General features: G+C 43.6%; 1 protein-coding gene across 1 annotated transcript in view; it reads left to right on the top strand.

The window, feature by feature from the left end:
* The first annotated feature begins 7,404 nt into the window (after positions 1-7,404).
* Positions 7,405-26,317, top strand: part of map6d1 (MAP6 domain containing 1) — a 36,423-nt gene continuing 17,510 nt past the window's right edge. Inside the window, exon 1 of the mRNA XM_073038250.1 lies at positions 7,405-8,307. Coding sequence (XP_072894351.1) covers positions 7,754-8,307 — 554 coding nt within the window. The 5' untranslated portion in view covers positions 7,405-7,753. The remainder of the gene's footprint in view (positions 8,308-26,317) is intronic.

Below are 26,317 nucleotides of genomic sequence, written 5' to 3'. Positions count from 1 at the left end.
ACTACTAAAGTTAGGCTAACTGGACTATAATTTCCTTTCTTCTGCTCCCTCCCCCCTTACAAGTGTAGAGTGACCTTTACAATTTTCCATTCCTGCAGAACAATTCCAGAATCTAGTGAAACTCTAGTCATTGCTCTTCCATCTTCTTCCCTTTTACTGTCCTCTTCCAATCAACTTTGGCCAGCCATTCTCTCATTCCTCTGTAATTGCCTTTACTCCACTGGAATACTGATACATCTGATTTTACTTTCTCCCTCTGTGAATTCTATCATATATGATCACTGCCTTCTAGCGATTCCTTTCCCTTAAGGTCCCAAATCAAATCTAGTTCATCATACAACACCCATTCCAGAATTGCCTTTCCACTAGTGGGCTCAACCACAAGCTGCTCTAAAAAGCCATCTCGTAGGCATTCAACCAAGTTACTCTCTTGGTATTCAGCACCAACCCGAATTTCCCAATCAACCTGCATATTGAAATCCATCATCACTATTGTAACATTGCCCTTAACACTTGCCTTTCCTATCTCCTGTTATTATTTACAGGCCACATTCTGGCTACTGTTCACAGGTCTGTATATAACTCCCTTCAGGGTATTTTTATCCTTGCAGTTTTTAAAATTCTTCTCACAAAGATTCTATATCTTTTGATCCTATGTCATCGCCTTCCAAAGATTTGATTACATTTTTTTTTAAATTGATGGAGCCACCCCACCCCCTCTGCCTACCTGCCTGTCCTTTCGATATTATGTGCATCCTTGGATGTTAAGCCATCATCTATGATTTTATTTCAGCCGTGACTCAGTGATGCCCACAATGTACTAGCTGCCAATCTTAACTACACTACAAGATTATCTAACTTATTCCATATACTGCGTACATTCAAATGTAACACCGTCAGTACTGAATTCATCTCTCTTTTTAAACTTTGGCCCCATGTTACACTTCAGATCATCTGCCTGTCATTCCTCACAGTCTCACTAAACAATGCATTGACTTGTATACCAATTGCTACACCCTTAGCCCTATCACTCTGTTCTCAGCCCCCACCAAATTAGTTTAAGCCCACCCCAACAACGCGAGCAAATCTGTCTGTAAGGATATTGGTCCCCTTCAGGTTCAGGTGCAATTCGTCCTTTTTGTACAAGTCATACCTTCCCCAGAAGAGTTCCCAGTGATCCAGAAATCTGAAACCTAGCCCCCTGCACCACCTCCTCGGCCGCTTGTTCATCTGTACTATCATCCTATTGCTGGTACTGGGAGTAACCCAGAGGTTACTACCTTGGAGGCCCCTCTCTTCAGCCTCTTCCTTAACTCTCTATACTCACTGTGCAGTACCTCGTTCCCCTTTCTCATTGACATTGATGCCAACGTATAGCTCTGGAAGCTCACCCTCCCTCTTGAAAATCTTCTCCAGCCACTCTTGAGACATTCTGGACCCAAGCCATCCAGGTGTCTCTTCTGCAGCCACAGAATTTCCTGTCCATTCTCCTAACTACTGAGTCTCCTACCACTATCTCTCCGCCTGACGTTACCCTTCCCTGCTGAGCCTCAGAGCCGGCCACAGTGCCACTGGCCTGGCTGCTGCTGCTGTGCCCTGATAGGTAATCCCCCCACCACAGCAGTATCCAAAGGGGAATGCCCGCAGGGGAGCCCTGCACTGACTGCTTACTCCCCTAACTTCTCCTGGTCGTCTCCCATCTGAACCTGCACTCTGGTTGTGACCACCTCAGTAAAACTCTCATCTGTGAGGTTTTCAGCCTCCTGGACAGTCCCGAGTGCACCCAGCTCCAGCTCCCTGACCTTGTCAGTGAAGAGGTGCAGTTCAACGCAGAACCGTCCCACAGATGTAGTCATCAGGAAGCCTGTCAGGTACACTGAAATCCCTCCGCTCACAGCAGGTGCCTTACTTGTAAAACCTCTAGCTGCTCAAGCTGTAGTCTTTTCTTGCCCAAGCCTTGCTACTCTAACACTGACCACTCCGCTTACACCTCACTTTTACTGGGTGTGCTGCACAAAGCTGGACTGGATCCAGAGTACAAATCTTCTCCGCTGTTTAGAACCTCGAACAATGCCTTACAGGAACAGGCTCCTTGCCACTTGATGGTATGCCGAATGATGCCTAATTAAACTTTGGAGTTCTATATTGCTCCATTCTCTGCATATTTATATTCCTATCTAAGACCCTCTTAAGTGCAACTACCTTATCTGCCTCTACTCTGGCAGCACATTCCAGGGATCTACCACACTGTGTAAATATAAAAAATATTATCATATTTGAACCTGCTCTTCTCACCTTAAAAACATGCTGCTCAGTATGCCTTCTAGTTGGGATATTGTATAGTTCCATAAGCCTCTGTTATATCGAGTGATTTTTAGCCATTTCTTGATGTCACATGGAGCTACGGATGAAAGCAGAGGGAACATTGATTCAGCACTTTTGGCTGCACCTGACTGCAAATACTTCAACTTTCTCTTTGGCATTCACATACTGGGTTTCACCACCATCAACAATGATAACTAATATATCCAGCCCTAGTCACTAAACGCAGGATTTTGATTCATTGGCCGTGGGACTGTTTGGCTTTGCCCGTTTCCCGTTGTACTTGCGATTTAGCATGCTTGTAGCTCAGTACTCAATTGTACACGTGCTTGGGAGTGACCCATATGTCTTCCTGTGCATCTCATTAAAGAGGTGTGGAACCCTACTTGATGGTAAAGCTGGAATGAGGAGACACTCTGCTCTGAAGTTACAGGTTGTCATGGTGTACGTTGCTGATGCTGCTATCAATCCACATGGCCAGTGAACGTCCAGGCCTGTTCCGAGTCTGTCCCATTGAACATGATGTCAGCACTACTAACACGGTGAAGGCAGGATTTAGTCTCCGCATCAGCCAACTCTGCCTGGTTTAGTGCAGCATCCTCTCCCAGTATATGAAAAGAGTGAACTGTCAGGACAGCAGAAAACAACACTGGCTGCAGCCTACCAGCACTGCAGGACTTGTAAGTGTCCAGGGCAAAGTGGGTAGGATGAATCCCTGCAGATACTACCCACACAGGCCTTTATTAAAAGCCCCCTATAGGGCTATTAGAACAAAACTTCATGCTTTCTTATAAGTTTCCTCCCCCAGGCAGTTAACCTGATCAACTATTCTAGTTTTCCCTCACACCCTCTATTATCTCACTCACCACACTGCAAAAACTTTAAACCGCTTTGTTTTTGCAATGCTGTTAACGTGCTGGCATTTAAGTATTTACGCACATTTGTTCCATATCCATACTTGTAAATTTATTTTATATAAACCTTTATAATTGTTGAATGTTGTTGTTTGTGGCACGACGTACTGACATGTGGCAGTAGATCCAATACATGTAAATGTCAATGATGAATCAAGCTGATGTTTGACTGTGTGGTGAATCACTTCTTACTAATGCCAGCAAAGATGGATCCGTCTGCCGCAGGTTGAAGGGAAGGACAAGATTCATCCCCCACCTCCTCATGTCAGATCCAGGTTTCCCTTCACTCATTTGACCTGAACATTGTAGAAAACAGCCAGGGTTATTTCTTCTTCAGACAGTGAGGACTCTAGGAGGGGCTTCAATCTGCAGATGCTGGAAATCCAAGCAACACATACAAAATGCTGGAGGAACTCAGCAAGCCAGGCAGCATCTATGGAAGCATTTTGTGTGTGTTTCTGGGAGAGACTTTGCCGTTTCCAAGTTGTACCAAGACAGACCACCAGGATTTTTTTCTTCTGTTTTGATCAGCAGTAAGAATACATTTGACATTTAGGGGACACATCATATCCTAACTTCTCAGTGCAGTCACTTAAATTACAAACTCAGCCAAGGACAGTCTCAAGTCTGGATGTGAAAGGAAGGTTGGGAATGCAGCTAGCAAACCCCATCCCATAAAAAACCCGACGCTATAGAAACACCAACAGAAGCTCCAAAGACCTCACTCTTGGGAGAGAAAGGACGTACAAAGAAGATGGGCTATACCTGCAGAAAGGTCGTAGGATCGGCCCAATACAGAGGACTTTGGCAAGCTACTGTCGGTGGCCTAACATCTTGTAGGGTTGATGAGGCATTAAATAAAAACTTAATTCAGAGGGATCACTGCGTAAGAGAAATAGCTGGCTCGAGATTCATACTTATTTTGACAAGATAAACATCTAGGATATGTTTAACTGTGTTTCCTGTGCTATCTATGCATCTGTATCTAGGGTAGAGTCTTTGACTACTACTTATACAATCCACACAAGATAGTACCTCTTTCTTGCAGAAGGATTGACTGCACGAGCAACAGCACATTTCCGTCAAGGAAGAATGAACAACATATTGCATTCACAGAAAATTAGTTGAAGGACAGGACTGGCAGCCCAGCATTTCAGGGTTTAGAATTTCCGGCATGAAAGCCCATTGTCGGCTGGACATCCTGGACTGGTCCACGGTCCTTTAAAACTGGAGCAGACTTAAGACTCCAGCTTGTTCTACATCCCCGTTTGTAAAACCCTAACCAGACCCCAACTCCCCTCTCTCTCTCCCTGAAAGGGATATTCCATATATCTAACAAGAGAGAATCTGCAGGTGCACACATCCCTTGTCAACAATGGCTCCTTCCCCTGCCACCCTTTCCAGAACCCCACGTAAGTGCTCCCTGAACAACCTCATCTTTCTTTGTACATTTCAGAGTACATCTGTTTCCAATTTATGCTCCCAAGTTCCTACCTAAAAGCATCATAGAGCCTCTTCCCCAATTCAACACTTCACCTTTCCATCTGTTCCTGTCTCTCTCCCCAGGGCTATACAGTAAAGGTCAGGTTACTATCTCCAACATGATCACCCACCAAGTGATCTCCCATCTGACCTGGTCCAACACCTAGTACCAAATCCACTATGGCCACTCCTCTAGTTATAGCATAACCTGCCTACCTATTGTGTCAGAGATCCTTCACTGGATACTGGTAGAGTTTATCTCTCTCTGTCTTGTTTTACGGCAGTTGGCACCCAGCTTAATGGTGCATTGCTGCCACCTTCTGCTCCGGAGTGTGGATCAGACGATAGACTTACATTCTAAATCCCTTCACCCATTCACACACACATACCCACCCTAACCTACACTTTATCCTCACATCTTTGGCCATCCTAGTACCCTATTCCTGTTTATCCATCATATCCTATAAAAAAAAACCCTGTACCCCTTAAGAAAGCTAAAAATACCCTAACCTGTGCTTTCTCACCCATGCCCAGCAACCCTTTTAATGCAAATTCCTGCACCCCCAATTCCCTTAGATTAATTCTCATCATCTCTCTCTGTATCCCATACTTCCTGCAACTCAGAACTACATGTTCCACTGATTCCTCTTTCTGACATTCCTCACACAATCCTGTCTGGTGTTTCCCTATCAATGTCAATGTTTTGTTTCGTGCACAGTGCCCCAGCCTTAACCTAGTCCGCACAGTTTCCTCTCTTCTGTATCCACTGCCTACCCTAGTACCTGTAACACTCTTTTGTATTTGATATAAATACCTCCCTTTCCCCTCTCAGTCCCATCTTTCTTGCCACATTTGGTTCATTTTTTCCCCCCAGATTACACACTTAACCTCTGCTTTACTGATACTAACATGCATTTCTATATTTTCTTTGCCATCTCATCCACCCTCTCATTCCCCTTCACTCCTACATGTGCTGGAACCCATACAAATTTAACCTGACCTCCCTGATTTGCAACTCTCGTGCCTGACTGAAGGACTTCATAAAGTACATCTTGCCGGCTGTTTGAGTGAAAAGACCTTAAACTTGCTAGAACTGACGATGAATCTGTGCATATCAACACTTTGACTTGTCTAGCTTTCTCCACTCATCTCAACGCAACCAACACTGCCAACATCTCCACTGTATACACTCCTAACTTATTAGATGTTCGTCTGCTGATTCCAATTTCTTTTGCTGGTATAGCCATCCCAAACCCTGTGTACAGTTTATCTTCTTAAACCCAATGAATTTAGCAAAATTGGCACTCGCTTCTCTATTGCATTTGCTTCAAAATACTGTTCCAACGGTTCGGTGTACATGAGCCAATTAATTGCCCGTTGTGTAACTCCTCAATCTTCCCGATGAAACCAGTCATTTCTGATTTTTTAAAAATGATTATTTTCACCCATTGCTCTTTACGAACCCGTGACTCCTTCCTTTCTCTTTACGGGCCCCTGCATTCCTCCGTTTTCTGCCTTATTTTACAAACTTGACGGTGTCTTCCCGACCGAAGAACACGTGCTTTTCGAACTCAGCTGCGTTTTATTTTATTCCGAACGCCTTGCTGTACTTTAACAGGTCGGTGGCTGTTTTAAAATACTTCGCCGCCAGTCGTATGTTTTGTAACTTCAAAACATAAAACTAATTCAAATAAAGATACGAGAATCCGAAATACGGACACAGCTTCGTCTTTGAGCAAAGCGCCCGTGGATCACGTGGTAGCGCGATGACGCATGCAACGAGCGTGTTTTTACGTGTAACCCGTAATCAATTATTTAAACGTGGTGGAATGTTTCATCAACCAATGCATACAAGGTTGCTCAAATATTATTGAAATGTCAAATACACAACAACACATCTAACAGGTTCCACCCACCCAAACCTTTTGCGCTGAGGAGGTGCCAGGCCTGCTGGGTTCCTGCAGCATTTTGCGTCTGTTGTGCATTTTAGGGAATTGATGTTCAAAGGCAGGTAACTATGGGCAATAAAACTCTTGAGTGTGTGGAAATGATGGGCAGAGGGCTTGTGTCTATGCTGAACGACCCAGTCAACCAAGGTGAAATCACTGAGTGAAACAAAAGGTTAAATGGGGGGGAGAGAGAGAGTTTAGAAAGAAGCAAGTTCCTTACAGATATAATGAAGACAGAGAAAACATAATTTTATCTTTGATATGTTTTCTGTACATTTTTTCTCAGGATCACTACACCAATATAAAGCTCAGGATTAATTGCTAACCCATAACTTCGCTTAAACCCAAAACTCAATACAGAGGCATTAAATACTCAACCACATAGGTGAGCCTGGAGTCAAATGTCAACTAGACTTCCTCCCCTGAAGAATATAAGTGAAACAGGTTTATGTTTTAATATATATAATAATCTAGTGATTCTGCAGTCATCATTACTCATGACTAGAGTTTTTTTTCAAGCACCAAATTATTAACTGAATTTAAATTCCACAGCAGCTGAATCTCTACATCGTCAACGCCATGCCCCTGCCTATGCACTTGCTAATTCAAAATACACGTGGATATTTAATGCTTAATATACATTTCTGTACTGGGTATTTTTTGCGCGATCAATTATAACCAGCAGCGAGTGATGAGGGGACTGCAAGGCAGTCGCTGATCTCTAGAAAGTAATTTTTAAAAAGGGATCGCTCTCGGAGCGGAGTGCGGGTGCGCGTCTGACATTTACCCTGTGTGATGCTCTTATGCTGCTGCCGTGGGAAGGGGGGGTGGTCTAGGCGAAGAGGGACTGCGGACACGTGAACTGAATTTCCAATGCAGCAGCTCACCGGCCGCCTTGGAGAGAGGGAGGGGAGCAGACATGCGCCGGTTCGCTAATCTCTCTGCTAAAATTGCGGATTTGGACGCGGCCATGGAGGAGCCAGCAGAGGAGGCTCTCGCAGGGTGAAGGGCGCATAGTACAGGCAAGGCTTCGGGTCTGAAAGCCGTCGTTCTCTTTGCACTGCCTTCTCCCGGGCTGCTGGGGTCATGGCTTGGCCGTGCATCAGCAGGGTCTGCTGCCTGTCTCGTTTCTGGAGCCAGTTGGATAAGTCCGACCTCTCGGTACCGCTGACTGTCCAGAATTATTCCGAGGTCATAGAGCAAGAGGTGAGGTCGGTAACCCAGCAAGTCCCAGCAGACTCAATCCTAAACAACAACGCGCCCCTGGCCCCCGAGCCCAGAACAGAGGCTTCGGTCCAGGAATCGGTTTCCAGGCACGACTTTAAGTCCTGGACGGTGCGCAAGGAAGCGAGCTGCAAACCCAGGCGGGAGTACCATCCGTCCGAGGTTCCTTTCTCCAGCGACACCCAGTACAAACTGGACTTCAAGGCTTGGCCCATCCCTAAAAAGGAGAATTACCCCTGGGTAAAGACGGGACAGGACCAGCTTTCCATGCCCAGCAGTTCCAGCGCTCACACGCTCCACCCTGGGCCAACTGCAGACCAGCAGAAAGGAGAGAGACCAGCAAATCCCAGGGAGCCTGTCCCAAGGCACACCCGGGAGGAGGCGATCAGACCCGCAGTCAAAACCACCTCCTACAGGTCAGTGACAAGGGATGTGCCTCGTATTGGTCTCACTCTGGGCACTTCATTGTAGCCATAAAAAACTGCATTGTCGTGAAGCTCAACCTCCCCAGTTCTCAGTTCCGTGGGATTTGTTCATGTATCGACGTTCTCACTTGCATATTTTAAACGATGCACTTAACAGGGCTTAATTATGAAACTTAATGACTTTGCAACTGAGTTATTATCAAAAATGCTTAATATTGTCATGGTCGTGATTTAAGTTGTTTGCATTTCGGTTATACAAATATTACATAAATATTATTCGTTATTAGGGGTTCGTTTTCCCTTTTTAAGGCACATTTGTTTCTCTCGGAAAGAGAAGAGGGTTTGTGTGCAAATGGGAGGGTGAGGATCATCGTTGAGAACCGGACGTTCACGTTTTCTACAAACCCTCAGCAGCCGTCCTGCAGTTTTGTTGTCTGTATCGTTGTCGTATCATTGCTTTGTCCCATTCGCTTCGAATGTAAATATTTTATCCTTTGGAATTGGTAAATTTAAAATTGACATTGATGAATTGCAACTTTAAACCAGTTTAAATTTATCGGTGGATTTTTTTTTTAAAAAACTTCAAGTAAATGCTGCTTAATGTTAACATGGGGTCTGTGTGGCTGTCAGTAGCGATAATAGATTTGCATTCCTCATTAGAATAAATGGACAAGGGCAACTGACATTGAAAAATTATGGCTTTATTCAGGAGCAGTATTTAATCATCTCCATATTAAAGATGCACAGCATAATGTTGATATTTTGGATTAGTTTATTGCTGTGATTAAGCAGAACCTCGGAATAGTTTTGATTTTTTTTTAAAGAACACATCGGAAATGCACTGTTTTTCATTTCATTATAAAAATAGCCCTTAGTGCAATTTGTGCATACAAGTGAATCACACTAGATACATTCACCCCATGTTTAAATGTTCCATTACTAATACTCCACCAAATGACATATTATTCCTTTCTTGAATTGTGATTTTTGAGTGAGAGGGTCCATTTACACTCCCATGTAATTATTATCTAAGCAACTTCTGGTCATCACATTTCAATTTAAGACAAGTCATACCAGCACTGGAGTTAACTGCTTCAATCCCATTTGTTTAAGAGTGGTCACAACATCCAAATACCTCGTTCACTCTGCTATGTTCTCTGTCACTCTTTGGAATCTGTGCTTCTTACAACCTGACCCACAACATGCGCACTCTTGTGGTAAACCCAAATCTATTGCAGTTCACCAACTAGTGTTGCGGACAATACGAAGATAGATGGAGTGTTGAGTAATGCAGAAGGACTTGGTCATATTAGGGAACGGGCAAAGAAGTGGCAAATGGAATATAGTGTAGGGAAGAGTACAGTAATGCACTTTGGTAGAAGGAATAAAGGCATAGACTATTTTCTAAATGGGGAGAAAATTCAGAAGTCAGAGATTCAAAGGGACTTGAGAATCCTTGTGCAGGATTCCCTAAAGGTTAACTTTCAGGTTGAGTTGGTGGTGAGGAAGGCTGTTAGCATTCATTTCAAGAGGACTAGAATAGAAAAGCAAGGTTGTAACCCATTGGTCAAATCATACTTGGGGTATTGTGAGCATTTTGGGCCCCTTATCTAAGAAATGATGTTCTAGCATTGGAGAAGAACTGGAGGAGGTTCATGAGAATGACTGAGAATGAAAGGGTTAATGTATGAGAGTTTTTTTTTGGCTCTGAGCTGTGCTTGATGGAGTTTAGAAGACTGGGAGGGGGAAATCCCTTTGAAACCTATCAAATATCGAAAGTGTAGATGGCTGTTTCCCATAGTGGGGGAATCCAGAACCATAGGGCATAACCTCAGGATAGAGGGATGTCCCTTTAGAGATGAGGAATTTCTTTAGCTAGAGGGTGGTGAACCTGTGGAATTCATTGCCAGAGATAGCTTTGGAGGCCAAGTTATTGGGTGTATTTAAAGCAGAGGTTAATAGGTTCTTGATTGGTAAGGGCATCAAAGATTACAGAGAGAAGGCAAGCAAATGGGGTTGAGAGGGATAATAAATTAGCCATTATAGAATGGTGGAGCAGTCTCAATGGGCTGAATGGCCTAATTCTGCTCCTATGTCTTATAGTGTGAAGTTGTCTTTGAAATCATTTCAGAGATTCTGCAGGTTAAAAATTATTGCAATTTCTTTGTGGACTTTTAAATTAGTAACAATACTAATCAACTGTACATTGGAGTGTCCAAGGATTCATCCCCCTTCAGTAAAATGTTGCCTTGCAACATTCTCTTTGTAATAGCATTTTGCTTTTGTATAATACTTAAATGTTGAAGACCATCTAAAAGTGTATACGGGATCATAATAGGCACAGAAAAATGGGATATTGGGAAGGGTCAAAGTTTGAGGAGGTGGGATTTTCATAAGAGTGGTTCAAGAAAAAATTACTAAATATGTGCAAAGAGTGGCTTAAACACCATTGGTCAATGCAGCCGCTGTAGGTGTAAATGGAAGTTTGTAAGTCGAAAGGATGATGGGCTTGGGTTGGGAAAGTTAAAAGGGAATTACAATATGAAGATTTATTTGTGTACATGGGAGACAGGAAGTCAATATACCTTGGTGAGGTCAAAAGTATGCTGCATTGTTGAGCCTCTGATATAAGTAACTGACTTTTGGCTGAGCGGACAGAATAGGATGGAGATCGGCCAGGGTGCATTGGGACGGTCACAACTGAAGGTCACAGGAATGTGGACAGTGCTGAGCAGCAGCGGTCTGGGTCTGGGCAGCTGCAGAGGGGGAGAAAAGTGCTGTGGCGCAGAAGTACAGTTGGTGACAGCCAGGACACCAGAACTGCAACCTTTCTGGTGGTGGTTCTTGGTGACCAGCTAGTGAATGACACCAGTTGTAGGTTTATGTTGAAGTGTTGCTAATCTTTCCAGAGTTTAACCATGGAAAAAGTGGTTTCATCAATGCAGAATGTCTGGCAAGGGTGTCAGAGTTGAGGAAGATGGTGGAGAGAACTGGGTGATGTCAGACGCAGCCTTGGCAAGTTGCTGCGATCCATTCTGTGCAATGTTGCTCAGTTGCTGCAATACAGCTGATGTGGAGGAAGCAGGATATTAGGAGTTGGTCACGCTCGTGTTGGTTCTGCTGAAGTTGCAGTAATGTGTGTCATTCTGGTCGCTATGCTATAGGAAGGATGTGATTAAGGTAGAAAGGGTGTAGCAAAGATTTGCAAAGACATTGAGTGAGTTACAAGGAGAGATTGGTTGGGCTGGGGCCGTTTTACTTGAAGTGAAGGAATCTAAACGGTGACATTGAGATTTATAAAATTCAAAGGTGTATTTAAGTTTTATAGTCATGATTTTCCCCCCGAGTAGGGGATGCTATAAATAGAGGGCATAGGTTTAGGGTTTAAGGCGAGAGGGAAAATATTTTTTGTGGGAATCTGAGGGGTAATTTTTCACACAGTGAATGTGGAATGAGCTGGTGGAGGAGGTGGGTACAGCTGTTGTGTTTAAAAGACAGTTAGACAGGTAGATGGGGGAAATAGGGGCCAAACGGGATAAGTGTAGATAATAGGCATCTTGGTCACAAGGAAGGGTTGGATTGAGGAGCCTCTTTTCATGCTGTACGGTCAGGACTGGTAATATAAATATTGAAAGTGCAAACTGAATGGTAATTGTGTGAAGTGCTAAAGAATATTAGAAATTCAAGAATAGCTATGTGGGTGTATGATTGAATGATGAGTCGCCTCCAGTGTGGACCATTTGTGCAAAGATAATTGTACCTCATTTCATAAGAAGTCATTGGTACTGTGGTGCACCCAACTAATTCTGGCAATCCAAATTGAAAGCGTTCAACATCGCTAAAGGGATTATGCAGTTGCTGGAAATCCAGGGCAACACACACACAATGCTGGAGGAACTCAGCAGGTCAGGCAGCAGCTACGGAGATGAATAAATAGTGAGTGTTTCAAGCCGGGACCCTTCATCAGGACTTAACAGTTGGCATTTTGGGCCGAGACCCTCCATTGAGACCTGTCATCAGGCTCTACAAATTAATTGGATTGGAGTGGTTGCTGGATTTTAACACGATTGGTCAAAAGCTGAAAGAGGAAATGTTTAGCAGGAAAAGACTAATTAACATTGGAGGAATGACAGGTGTGATGAAGTACCGTGCTATAAACCTGTAACGAAAGTCGCTTGTGATGACTGTGAAATGCGGCATGAGGATGGTTTTGACAGGTTGGCTGTAATTTGCAACAGAGAGGCAGAGGGGAGAGTTACTTGAGGTTTTTAAAATTCTGAGAGGCATTGATCGAGTCAAAGGAAGATCCTGCTTCTCAGCAATGTGATCAAACCTAGTGGCATTGATTCAAGTAGTTTGCAGAAGGATTAAATGGGAAATGAAGGAAAAGTCTCACCCAAAGGCTGGTAGGGGTCAGTAACTGTCCTGAAACATTGCTGGAGGCAAATATATGAATATATGTTTATCCACAGACTAAATACAGGAAGCTGGCATTTTCAACTTGAATAGATTTGAGATGAATAGCTGCTTGCTGTGTCTTCTGCTTTCTGTGATTCTTTTATGAACTGGGATCTGTCATTGGAAATGGGCACTTGGACCTTCTGTGTTCATCATAGATGAACCAGTTTTTGAAATATCATAAATTGCTTTGGATGCCTGACCTTCAGTTGGACATGGTGTTTGCCTGAAACCCCTGTAATGAATCAGTTAAGATAATTCTGAGACTTGCCCTGAATGCAAATGAGTGTACAGGCAAGCATTTCTTGTTTCTATTGTCTTTTGTTTATTTGCTTCTCTTTCACTCTTTGTTCTTTCTCTGCCTGAGCATCTTTATTTTTAGTTTCATCTCCCTCTTTTTCTCCCCCTTTCTCTCTCTGTTTCACACACACTCACACTGGTTTGTAAAATGAGCGTGTGGTACATTGAAGACAAAATGTATTGTGTTTGTAAATGTTGAAGAAGAATCTGATTTCTTGCTTTGTTTCCATTGTTTCTGGAGGGAGTATCATTCAACTCCTAGTTGCAGAATACATTATTTACATTTTAACATTAAAAGTTTTTGTAATTTAAATTGACCATTGATCAGAGACTATACCTCATTGCATGATTGATAGATTCTTGTTCCTAAAATTGTTTATTCATTACAAAATCTGCTAAACTCTCCATATCCAAAGAGAACAGAGATCTGCAGAATGAGTGATGCCTAAAGATGTGACAGTTTTATCTACAATTCAATTCCTGCTTACAAACAATTATAAAATTGGAATAGGGTGAAAAACGGACAACATGTGCCCCGGGTTTCTGGCATGTGCCCCAGAAATCTGTGCTGCAGCTTCAATATTTTCAACTTCTAGCAAGAACTTGGTGTGCTCGAGCTTTTGGGGAGGTTTTAAACTAGTGGTCGCCAACCCATCGATCATGATCGACTGGTCGATCTTTGAGACTTTCCCAGTAGATCCTGAAAAAAAGAGAAAAATAAATACACAAATACTGTTGAGAGATTGTTTCCGGTTGCAGGGTTTTAGTTCCGTTCTTTCTGCCCAGTGTGCATGCGTGTAGCTCCCCCGCACTACACGGTGTAATTCAGTGGTCCCCTACCACGAGGAAACGATGAGTCAGCTGCACCTTTCCTCATTCCCTGTCACGCCCACTGTTGAACTTGAACCTGTGTGAAGTCATCAGTCACCTAAACGCTGTGATACCCTCGCGCCAGGTTGGCCTCGGGTAACCAGTCGCCTGGCTGGTGGAAAGTGCCGTTGGTACTGGCCCGGAACACGGACAGATGGGCGCCGCCTCTAAACCTGTTTCGCACACCAAATGTTCGTGGGGAACCCGGTGCTAAAATATTCGCACATGATCTAATTCGGGCTCAGGGTTTTGTAAGTAGCAGAGCAGCTACCTCGCTGCAATCTACTGAAACAAACTTTTGTCGGCCGATAGATCGTACAAGGAGGGTGGGTGGGTGTCCTGTAGCACTCCTCGCTCGGTTGGTCGGTCGCTCTCTCCGGACTGCGACCACCACAGCCCCAGCACAGGGACCTCTGGCCCTCACCTTGTCCTCTCAACCCACCCACGACCAGCTGCACCTGGCCAAGGCGGCGGGTGGAAGGCTGGAGTTCAGGCCGGGAGGCTGTCTAATGAGGCAATGAAGCCCTCAAAACTGCTTAGGCACCTTGAGTCCAAGCACCCTGCACTTAAAGACAAACCCGTTGAGTTTTTTCAGCAGGACAGAAGTTAAGTGCCGAGAGCGGCGAAAACTAAATTGCGGAATGGACTGGACATAAGAAACCTGCTTTGAGTATCGCTGTATTCCCGTCATGTTTAACACCCCCCCAACCCCGTTGGCCGGCCCGCAAAAATATTGTCAATATTAAACCAGTCCGTGGTGCAAAAAAGGGTGGGGACTCCTGGTGTTCATACATTATTTCTACTTCCGGGTTGCGGGCTTTCACTTCCGGTCTTTTCTGCCCCAGTGCACATGTGTGTAACTAATTGATTTGGAGTCGATCTTCCCTTTCACTAAGGCTGAGGTAGGGGATCTTGGGCTTAAAAAGGTTGGTGACCACTATTTTAAACTAATCTGGCAAGGGGATAGGAGCCAGAGTGATAGTGCTGAGGGATGGGGTGATTGCAGGGGGCGGGGATCCAGAATGTGAGAGAGGATAGCGAGATGAAGAACAAAGGACAGGTGGGGACTACACGGTTCCGGAATATTAAGTGTGTAGTAGAGGAAGGTGAGGCGGAACAAGTGATAAGGAGGACGCATGTACAGAGGGATGGTCTGACGGAACATGGAGTTAAATGTGCTGAAAGAATAAGTAAATTTAGAAAGGACAACAAAATTCTAGGGGCGTATAGCCCGATGGGAGTTCGGGGAGCTGGGTTAAGCACAATAGGCAGAGATTCAAACAGAGAGGAGAAATGGGCTAAAAATTCTATATCTGAATGCACGAAGTGTCAGGAATAAGGCGGATGAGCTTGAAGCCCAGGTGCGAATGGGTAACTATGATGTTGTTGGGATAACGGAGACATGACTGCAGGGAGATCAGACCTGGGAAATGAATGTACAAGGGTATACGTGCTATCGTAGGGACAGAAATGTGGGCAGAGAGGGTGGGGTGGCCCTGTTGGTGAGGAATGAGATTCAGTCCTTTGCAAGGGGGGACATAGGGTCAGGAGAAGTAGAGTCTGTGTGGATAGAACTGAGGAACAGCAAGGGCAAAAGGACCCAAATGGGTGTTGTCTACAGGCCACCAAACAGTAGCATGGATATTGGGTGCAAGTTGAATAGGGAGTTAACATTGGCATGTGGCAAAGGTAATGTCGCAGTAGTTATGGGGGATTTCAACATGCAGGTGAACTGGGAGAATCAGGTTGGTGCTGGACCACAGGATAGGGAGTTTGTAGAGTGCCTAAGGGATGCATTCTTGGGACAGCTTGTATGAGAGCCGAACAGGGACAAGACTATTCTGGATTTAGTGTTATGTAATGAACAGGATTTGATAAGCAATCTTGCAGTAAAGGAGCTATTAGGAGATAGTGATCATAATATGATAAGTTTTTATCTGCAATTTGAGAAGGATAAGGGCAGCTCGGAGGTGTCAGTGTTGCAGTTGAACAGGGGAAACTATGGAGCCATGAGGGAGGAGCTGGCCAAAGTTGACTGGACGGATAGCCTAGCAGAAAAGACAGTGGAACAGCAAAGGCAGGTATTCTTGGGAATAATGCACAAGGTGCAAAATCAGTTCATCCCCCAGAGAAGGAAGGATTCATAGGGGGGAAAGGGGCCACAGTGGTTGACAAAGGAAGTCAGAGATTGCATAGCATTAAAAAAAAAGGAAGTATGACAGAGCTAAGGTGAGTGGGAGGACAGATGATTGGGAAGTTTTTAAGGAACAACAGAACTTAACTAAGAAGGCAATACGGGGAGAAAAAATGAGGTACGAACGCAAGCTAGCCAGGAATATAAAGGAAGATAGCAAAAGCTTTTTTAGGTATGTGAAGAGAAAGAAGATAGTTAAGAACAATGTTGGGCCCTTGAAAAATGAATTGGGTGAAATTGTTATGGGAAACAGAGAAATGGCAAAAGAATTTAATGAGTACTTTAGATCTGTCTTCACTAGGGAAGACACAAGCAATCTCCCAGATGTATGGATGGGCCAAGGACATAGGGTAACAGAGGAAATGAAACAGATTGACATTAGGAAGGAAATGGTGATGAGAAGACTGATGGGACTGAAGGGTGACAAATCCCCAGGTCTAGATGGTCTGCATCCTAGGGTACTAAAGGAGGTGGCCCTGGAAATTGCGGATGCATTGGTAATCATTTTCCAATGTTCCTTAGATTCAGGATCAGTTCCTGAGGATTGGAGAATGGCTAATGTTATCCCACTTTTTAAGAAAGGAGGGACGGAGAAAACAGAGAACTATCGACCTGTCAGCCTGACATCGGTGGTGGGGAAGATGCTAGAGTCCATTACAAAGGATGAAATAGTGGCATATCTAGATAGCAGTGATAGGATTGGGCCGAGCCAGCATGGATTTACCAAGGGTAAATCATGCTTGACTAATCTGTTGGAGTTTTTCGAGGATGTAACCAGGAAGTTAGACGGGGGAGATCCAGTGGATGTAGTGTCCCTCGATTTTCAGAAGGCATTTGATAAGGTCCCACATAGGAGATTGGTGGGTAAAATCAAAGCTCAGGGCATCGGGGGGAAGACATTGACATGGATAGAATACTGGTTGGCAGATAGAAAGCAAAGGGTAGCGGTGAATGGGTGTTTCTCGGAATGGCAGGTGGTGACTAGTGGGGTGCCACAGGGCTCGGTATTGGGACCACAGCTGTTTACAATTTACGTCAACGATTTGGATGAAGCATCAGCAAATTTGCTGATGATACTAAGCTGGGTGGCACTGTGACATGTGATGAGGATGTTAGGAGAATTCAGGGTGACGTGGATAGGCTGGGTGAGTGGGCAGATACTTGGCAGATGACGTTTAATGTGAATAAGTGTGAGGTTATCCACTTTGGGAGAAAGAACAGGAAGGCAGATTATTATCTGAACGGTGTAGAGTTAGGTAAGGGAGAAATACAAAGAGATCTAGGAGTCGTTGTTCATCAGTCATTGAAGGTGAATGAGCAAGTGCAGCAGGCAGTGAAGAAGGCTAATGGAATGTTGGCCTTTATTACAAAGGGAATTGAGTACAAGAGCAAGGAAATCCTCTTGCATTTGTACAGAGCCCTGGTGAGACCACACCTGGAGTATTGTGTACAGTTTTGGACTCCAGGGTTAAGGAAGAACATCCTGGCTGTAGAGGAAGTGCAGCGTAGATTCACGAGGTTAATTCCTGGGATGTTTGGACTGTCTTACGCAGAGAGGTTAGAGAGACTGGGCTTGTACATGCTGGAATTAAGGAGATTGAGAGGAGATCTGATTGAAACATATAAGATTATTAAGGGATTGGACAAGATGGAGGCAGGAAATATGTTCCAGATGTTGGGAGAGTCCAGTACCAGAGGGCATGGTTTGAGAATAAGGGGTAAGTCATTTAGGACAGAGTTAAGGAAAAACTACTTCTCCCAGAGAGTTGTGGGGATCTGGAATGCACTGCCTCGGAAGGCAGTGGAGGCCAATTCTCTGGATGCTTTCAAGAAGGAGCTAGATAGGTATCTTATGGATAGGGGAATCAAGGGATATGGGGACAAGGCAGGAACCGGGTATTGATAGTAGATGATCAGCCATGATCTCAAAATGGCAGTGCAGGCTCGAAGGGCTGAATGGTCTACTTCTGCACCTATTGTCTATTGGTTTATAAACAGCAGCAGTGTGTAGTGAGACTTAGCGGGGAGAGACTGATGATCAAGCAAAATTGCAGTCAGTGGGATTAGTTGCAATGTAAAAAGGGGACAATTGAAAAGGGTGATGAATACAGGACTAAAGGTGTTGTATTTGAATTAATGCAGTATACTGAATAAAGTAGATGAACTTCTAGCACGGTTACTGATTGGCATATATGATATTGTGGGCATCGTGGATGAAAGAAGATTATAACTGGTGCTTAATGTCCAAGGATACATATTGTATTGAAATGGCAGGCAGTTAGGCAGAGAGGGTGGGGTGGCTCTGGTTTAAAAAAAAAAACAAATCATTAGAAAGAGGTGACATAGGATTGGAAGGCATAGGATCATTGTGGGTAGAGCTAAGAAACTGAAGGAATAAAAAAAAATTGGGAGTTATTTGCAGACCTCTGAACAGTAGAAAAGATGGGAGATAGAAAATGCATGTCAGGCAATTTCACGATAGTCATGTGGATTTTAATGTCCAGGTAGATTGGGAAAATCAGGTTGTTGCTGGATCCCAAGAGAGGGAATTTGTAGAATGCCTACGTGTTGGCTTTTTAGAGCAGTTCATGGTTGAGTCTTCTAGAGGATCAGCTATTCTGGATTGTGAGTTGTGTAATGAACTGGAATTATTCAGAGCTAAAGGAAAAGGAATCCTTAGGAGGCAGTGTTCATAATATGAAAGATTCACCCTTCAATTTGAGAAGAGGACGTTAAAGTCAGTTGTATTAATATTGCAGTGGAGTAAAGGGAATTACAGAGGCATCAGAGAGGAATTGGCCAAAATTGATTGGAGGGGACACTGGCAGGGATGACAGCAGAGCTGTAATGGCCAGAGTTTCTGGGAGCAATTTGAAAGGCACAGGCTAGATACATCCCAAAGAAGTAGTAATATTTTATAGGCAGGTTAATGCAACTGTGGCTGACAAAAGAAGTTAAAGCCAACATAAAAGACAAAGAGACAACAATATAATAGAATAAAAATTAGTGAGAAGTTAGAGGATTGGGAAGCTTTTAAAAACCAACAGGAGGCAACTAAAAAAGTCATAAGCAAGCAAACGATGGAATACAAAGGTAAGCTAGTCAATAATATTAAAGAGGATACCAAAAGTTTCTTCAGATATATAAAGTGTAAAAGAGGCGAGAGTAGGCAGCAGACCACTGGAAAATGATTCTGGAGACGTAGTTACAGGTTACAAGAAAATGGCGGATAAACTGATTAATTATTTTGCATCAGTCTTCACAGTGGAAGACACTAGCAGTATGCCAGCCGTTCGTGAGTGTCAGGGGGCAGAAGTGAGTGAAGTTGCCATTACTATGAAGAAGGTGCTTGGGAAACTGAAAGGTCTGAAAGTAGATAGATCACTAGGACCAGATGGTATGGGAAGAGGTGGTTGAAGAGATTGTGGAGGCATTAGTAATGATCTTTCAAAAATCAGTAGACTCTGGCATGGTTCCAGAGGACTGGAAAATTGCAAAGGTCATTCCACTCTTCAAGAAGGGAGAGAGATCGAAGAAAGGAAATTATAGGCCAGTTAGTCTGATGTCAGTGGTTGGAAAGATGTTGGAGTCAATTATTAAGGATGTGGTTTCAGGATTCTTGGAGGCTTATGATAAAATAGGCTGAAATCGGCATGATTTCCTTAAGGGAAAATTTCGCCTGACAAATCTGTTGGAATTCTTTGAAGAAATAGCAAACAGGATAGACAAAGGAGAATTACTGGATGCTGTGTACTTGGACTTTCAGAAGCCTTTTGACAAGTACTGAGCCCATGATATTACAGGAAAGCTGCTAGTGTGTATAGAGCGTTACTGTACCTGATTTTCAGGAGGCAATGAGAGGGAGTAAAGGGAGTCTTTTCTGGTTGGCTGCTGGTGACTAGTGGTGTTCCACAGCAATCTGTGTTGGAACCGATTCTTCTTGTCTTATATGTCAATGATCTGGATGATGGAATTGTTGGCTCTGGCCAAGTTTGCAGATAATATGAAGATGGATAGAGGGGCAGGTAGTGTTGAGGAAGTAGAGGGGTTACAGAAGGAATTAGAGAGATCATGAGAATGGACAAAGAAGTGGCAGATGGAATGCAGTGTCGGGAAGTGTATGGTCATGCACTTTGGCAGAAGGAATAAAAGCATAGACTATTCTCTAAATGGAGAGAAAGTCAAAAATCTGAGGTGCAAAGGGACCTGGGAGTCCTCGTGCAGGATTCCCTAAATGCCAATTTGCAGGTGGAGTCAGTGGTGGGGAAGGCAAATGCAATGTTATCATTCATTTCAAGACAACTAGAGTATAAAAGCAAGGATGTAATGCTGAAGCCTTATAAGGCACTGGTGAGACCTGACTTAGCGTATTGTGAGCAGTTCTGGGCCTCTTATCTAAGAAAAGATCTGCTGACATTGAAGAAGGTGCCAAGGAGGTTCACAAAAATTCCGGGATTCAAAGGCTTATCATATGAGGAGTGTTTGATGGGCCTGGGCCTGTAGTCATTGGAATTCAGAAGAATGAAGGGGGATCTCATTGAAATTTATCGAATGCTGAAAGGCCTCAATAGAGTGGATGTGGAGAGGATGGTTCCTCTATTGGGGGAGTCTAAGAGCAGGGGGCACAGCCTCAATAGAGTGGATGTGGAGAGGATGGTTCCTCTATTGGGGGAGTCTAAGAGCAGGGGGCACAGCCTCAATAGAGTGGATGTGGAGAGGATGGTTCCTCTATTGGGGGAGTCTAAGAGCAGGGGGCACAGCCTCAATAGAGTGGATGTGGAGAGGATGGTTCCTCTATTGGGGGAGTCTAAGAGCAGGGGGCACAGCCTCAATAGAGTGGATGTGGAGAGGATGGTTCCTCTATTGGGGGAGTCTAAGAGCAGGGGGCACAGCCTCAATAGAGAGACATCCATTCAGAATAGAGATGAGGAATTTATTTAGCCAGAGAGTGGTGAATCTGTGAAAATCATTGTGATAGGCCTGTGGAGGCCAAGTCATTGGGTATATTTAAGGCAGAGATTGATGGATTTTTGATTAGTCAGGGCATGAAGAGATGCCAGGATAAGGCAGGAAACTGGGGAAAATGGATCAGCCATGATGAAATGGTGCAGATTAAATACAAGTAAGGCATGTTATTATGAAGACCAATGTAATATTGAACTCTTATTGTAAGGGGTAAGTAGATACAACTTTATATGTATTAGTGAGATTGCATCATAAGTAATACATGTAGTTTTGGTCTCCATATTTAAAGGATATAATTACCTTGAAAACTACCTTAGTTTGATTCTAGGGATGAAAACATTGTGTGAAGATCGGACGGGTCTACACTCATTCAGGTAAAGAGGAATTTGAAGTGATGTCCCTGAATCAAAATTCCAGAGGGTTGCTCAGATGCTGAGGTGGTTTGCTCCAGATAGCTTTAAGGACATTGGTTTAGAGTAAGGTGTTGCCCATTTCAGATGAAGACAGAAAACTTTCTTTTGAGTGCTGCAAATTTGCTACACCAGAGATATTGAGATAGTTACTCATTACCCTCCAGACAGAGACTAGCAGAATTTAAAGCAGAAAGGAATCAAGTAGAATGTGTTTACTACTTAAAAAGTGACGTTGAGGACAAGATTGCACAAAACATAATCCTCGCTGTGAAAGGAGCGATATCTGTCTCTCCCTTGTTAGTGTGAGGGACGTTGGAGTGAACAGTTAGTTTTCGATGTTCTATGTACCATGGTGTATCTTTGGGGCTTTGCTGTTGCTTGGGTGGTGGGAATGCTGATGCTTTATGCTGGAATAAGTAGTGGATGCTGCGTGCTGGTGCGTGGTGGGGTAAGGAGCTTTGGTGTTCGTGCATTTTTCTGTCGTCCATTCTTTGGGGTTTTCCTTCTGTTTTGAGGATGTCTGTGGAGAGTAAGAATTTCAGGTTGTATATTGTGTACATTCTCTGATATTAAATGGAACCATTGAATAGCACAACAGGCTGGAGGAGCTGATTGGCCATCTCCTACTGTTTACTGTGTTCTTAGCTAATGAAATGCAACACTTCCTGCCAAATGGGTTACAGTAAAATGAGGATTTTGACAAGGAGAATGACTTAATATTTCAGTAATGTGAATATTTGATTAAGCAATTCATTTAGATAATTCACTGTGGGTTGTACGTAAAAGCACATAAATGGCATTGCGTAGCCATGTCATACGTGCACGGCTCACTTAAAGTGAAAAAGAAACTAACGTGTTATTCCTGGCTCCATATTTTTGCTTTCAACTACTTTAATGTTTTGGAATTATGAAACATAACAGTAGTGACAAGGAAGTTTGAAACGAACCTGAGACGACTATCTACCTGTTGAAGTGCAGCGAGAGGTTCCAGTTTTTTTTTAAAGTACCACAAGACGATCAAGGTTTTTGGTTTCGATTAGTTTAATGTCTTGAAGTTGCAGACCATAACAGGGATTCAGAATGTAAGGAAAAAGTGTGCATGGCTTGGCCTGTCTCAACCCTGACCCAATGCCATCTCCTCAGCTATGTTATGTTGGGATAGTTCAAAGTAAGTTTATTATCAAAGTACCTATATGTCACCAAATACTACTCTAAGATTAATTATCTTCCAGGCATTCACAGTAGAACAAAGAAATGCAATAGAATCAATGAATAACTTGCAAAGACTGACAATCAGCATGCAAAAGAAGACACTGTGCAAATATAAAATAAAGAATTGTTAAGTAAGTAAATAATACTGAGAACTTGGAGTTGTGGAGTCCTTGACGGTGAGCCCACAGATTGTGGAATCAGCTCAGTGTTGAGGGGGAGTGAAGTTATCCACATTAGGTTCAGGAGCCTGATGGTTGAGGGATAATAACTGTTCCTGAACCTGGTAGAGTGGGTCCTAACTCTCCTATACCTCCTTCCCAACAGCAGCAAGAAGAGAGTATGGCCTGAGTGGCCGGGGTCCTTGATGGTTGATGCTGCTTTTCTGTGATAGCGTTCCTTGGAGGTGTGCTCAATGGTGGAGATGACTTTGACTGTAACGGACTGGGCTGTATCTACCACTTTATGTTTTTCTGTTCTTGGGCATTGGTATTTCCATATCGGGCTGTGATGCAACCAGTCAGGAAACTCTCCATTGTGCATCAATGGAAGTTTGTCAAAGTTTTAGATGACATGCCGAATCTGTGCAAATGTCTAAGAAAGTTGAGGCATTTTCATGCCTTTGTTTTGAAATGGCACTGATGTGCTTGTCCCAGGATGGGCTTTCTGATAAGATAAAACCAAAGAATTTAAGGTTGTTGACTCTGTAAGCCTCCAACCCCCTAATGAGGACTGGCTAGCAGACCCTAGTTTCTTCTTGTCGGTAATCAGCTGTTTGATTTTGCTGCCATTGAGTGAGAGTTTGTTGTTGGTGTGGCACCATTCACCCAGATTTTAGCTCTGTTCAATATGCCAGTTCATCACCACCTTCGATCTTGCCAACAACAGTGGTGTCATCAGCAGTCTTAAGTATCGCATTCGAGCTGCACTTAGCCACACAGTCGTAAGTACAAAGCAAATTGCAGCAAGATCCCCGAAGCGCAGCAGTGTACGCAGAGGGAGGCTAGCTGTGTAAGCTGAAGCCCTGACCCTTGCCTACTCTGGCTGTGCTGCTGTGAGGGCCTTTGTCATCTTCCCTTAAATGTCTCTGTCAAGTCAAGTTTATTGTCATGTAACTGTATGCATGTATATAACATATAAAGGCAAATAATGTTTATAGAAATGAGATAATGTTTCTCTGAACCAGGCTGTAAAGCACAGTAGTCCACATAACACACAATGACTTAAGAAGGTAAGGATAAAATCACATGTAAATAACAAACTAAAGTGCATAAGTTAAATATTGTAAGGTACAGAACAGATTAAGCAATGACACTTTGAAGACAATGCAGCAGGGAGTTCAGAAGCCTAATGGCCTGAGGGAAGAATCTGTTTCCCATCCTGACCGTTCCTGTGTTTATGCATCGGAGACTCCTGCCTGATGGTAGAAGGTCAAAGAGGATGCTGGATGGATGGGTGGGATCCTTAACAATACTAAGGGTCCTGTGTATGCAGCGCTCCTGTCAAATGTCCCCGATGGATGGAAGGGAGAACCCATTTATCATCTTGGCCATTCTCACAGCCCTTTTGCAGGGACTTCCAGTCCGATGCTCTGCTACTCCCACACCAGATGGAGATGCAGCTTGTCAGGATGCTCTCAATGCAGTTGAGATGGGAGTGGGAGCCTTGCTTGTCTCAATCTCCTTAGGAAATGGAGGCACTGCTGTGCCTTCTCGTTCAGGGAGGTGATATTAAGGGACCAGGTGAGGTCATCCATGATGTGAGTTCCCACGATCTTGGTGCACTTAAATCTCTATGTATTCGCAGAGGGGGATGGTTTGTCTGCACCTTCCTGATAAAAGGCATTTAAAAATAGTTGAACATATGAACCTAGGTATGAATTAGGAGGAAGCGTGCATTACCGGACCACTCGTCTACATCTCCATTTAGTAAAATCACAGTTGATCTAATTTATAACCACAGTCCCACATTCCTCAGTACCCACAGTGACCTCCTTAAACCTCCACACCTTAAAGAAATTCAAAGATGCTACTTTTGCCATCCTTAAAAAAAAAAAAAAAGTTTCTTCTCACTGACCTTTTCTGTCATTATACACTGAGGGGTGAAGTATGAAGTGTATCCTGCCCCTTTTCAGGGTAATCCTGAACTGCCCCAACACAATGGGAGTTCAGGATTGTAGTGGTTTAAATGAACCAGGGCAATCAGGAATTCCATATTTGCAGCGTGCAAGTCTGGAACACAGGAAACGTACACTGGCAAGTCCCCACAGAACTGACCCCTAGCAATTAGCATAATCTAGCCCGATGAGGAAGAAATCATAGTTCCTAAATTCATCTTCCAATCTGAATGAGAAGAGATGAATTAATTGAGATAATATACAGGCCTGTCCTATATGCTGGCCCATGGATACCAATAGTGAAACAGGCTGTGAGCGTAGAGGGAGCAGATCAATATGTGTTATCAGCATTGCCAACTGTTGATCAATAATGGATAAGCTGCAGTGATAAAGCATCCTTGCGCAAGGTGTGATGCTTGGATCTGTGTAGAGGCCGTAGACCAGATTATTTCTGTGAAGCTGCGTTACACAGTAAGATGGTAGCATAATGGTTATTTTACTGGACAAGTAAATCCAGAGGACCTGCTAATCTACTGATAAAGAGTTTAAACTCAGTCATGCCAGCTGGAGAATTCATGACAAATTTAAATTCTGTTCATTAAATAAAATGCTGGGGTCAGCAGTGGTGACCATGAAAGCTCCAGATTTTAATTGAAACCATCTGGTTCACAAATGCTCTTAGACGAACCAAGCCACTGAGTTATATCAAAACACAATTTAGAAACGGCAGTAAAGTTCCATTAAGAATTAACCCACGTACTGGACATAAGGGCCCAGTGAGGCCAGTAAACCCTTTCTGCTGTTTCACACCTAATTCCATCTTGCAGATGACTCTCCAAGTTGAATACAGTTTGGTAGAGGTGTCAGAGATGAGGACACTGAATATTTCCTGCGGGAAGGAGTATGGTCACCAAAGTGACTTGGAAGCATCACCAGAGATTTGGCTGAATGAAGCTGAACGTATTGGTTTCAGGGGAAAAGCTTAACTTTATCCTCGAATGCACCTGCCACAGAACCATTATTCCGGACGGGAGTGTGGCCCTTGTAGGGGATTAAGTTCCACCTTCGAACTGAGGACATTATCTGCTGTTTTGTATAAGGTGCTACTTGTGCCAAACACAATACATTTGGAGCAGGAATAATCTTCACTGTGCTGTTACGTTAAAGTCATTGTGCTTAATGGACCAGGCAGAAGATCTCATCAAGCACAGCATCAGTTGTACCTGCTGATTAGCCACTAACTTAATGAAGAGTTAACACAGGGTTGCTTGTGATAGACAGCGGTCAGCAAGGCCCTAAATGGGTGGCTCTGTCATTGCAGTTGTGATGTATCAGATTGTGGAATGTAGTGAATAATTAAATAAATAACAGGGAAGAAGCTCCTTGAACTGCACACCCTCTCATCACTGACAGTTAGTGAGAGTCAACATCAAAGCGTAGCCATTTACAGAAGCCATGAAAATGTAGAAAATGCTG

The sequence above is a fragment of the Hemitrygon akajei genome, chromosome 3 (genome assembly GCF_048418815.1).
Source record: "Hemitrygon akajei chromosome 3, sHemAka1.3, whole genome shotgun sequence".
NCBI lineage: Eukaryota > Metazoa > Chordata > Chondrichthyes > Myliobatiformes > Dasyatidae > Hemitrygon > Hemitrygon akajei.
This window is presented reverse-complemented; position numbering and strand designations above follow the sequence as displayed.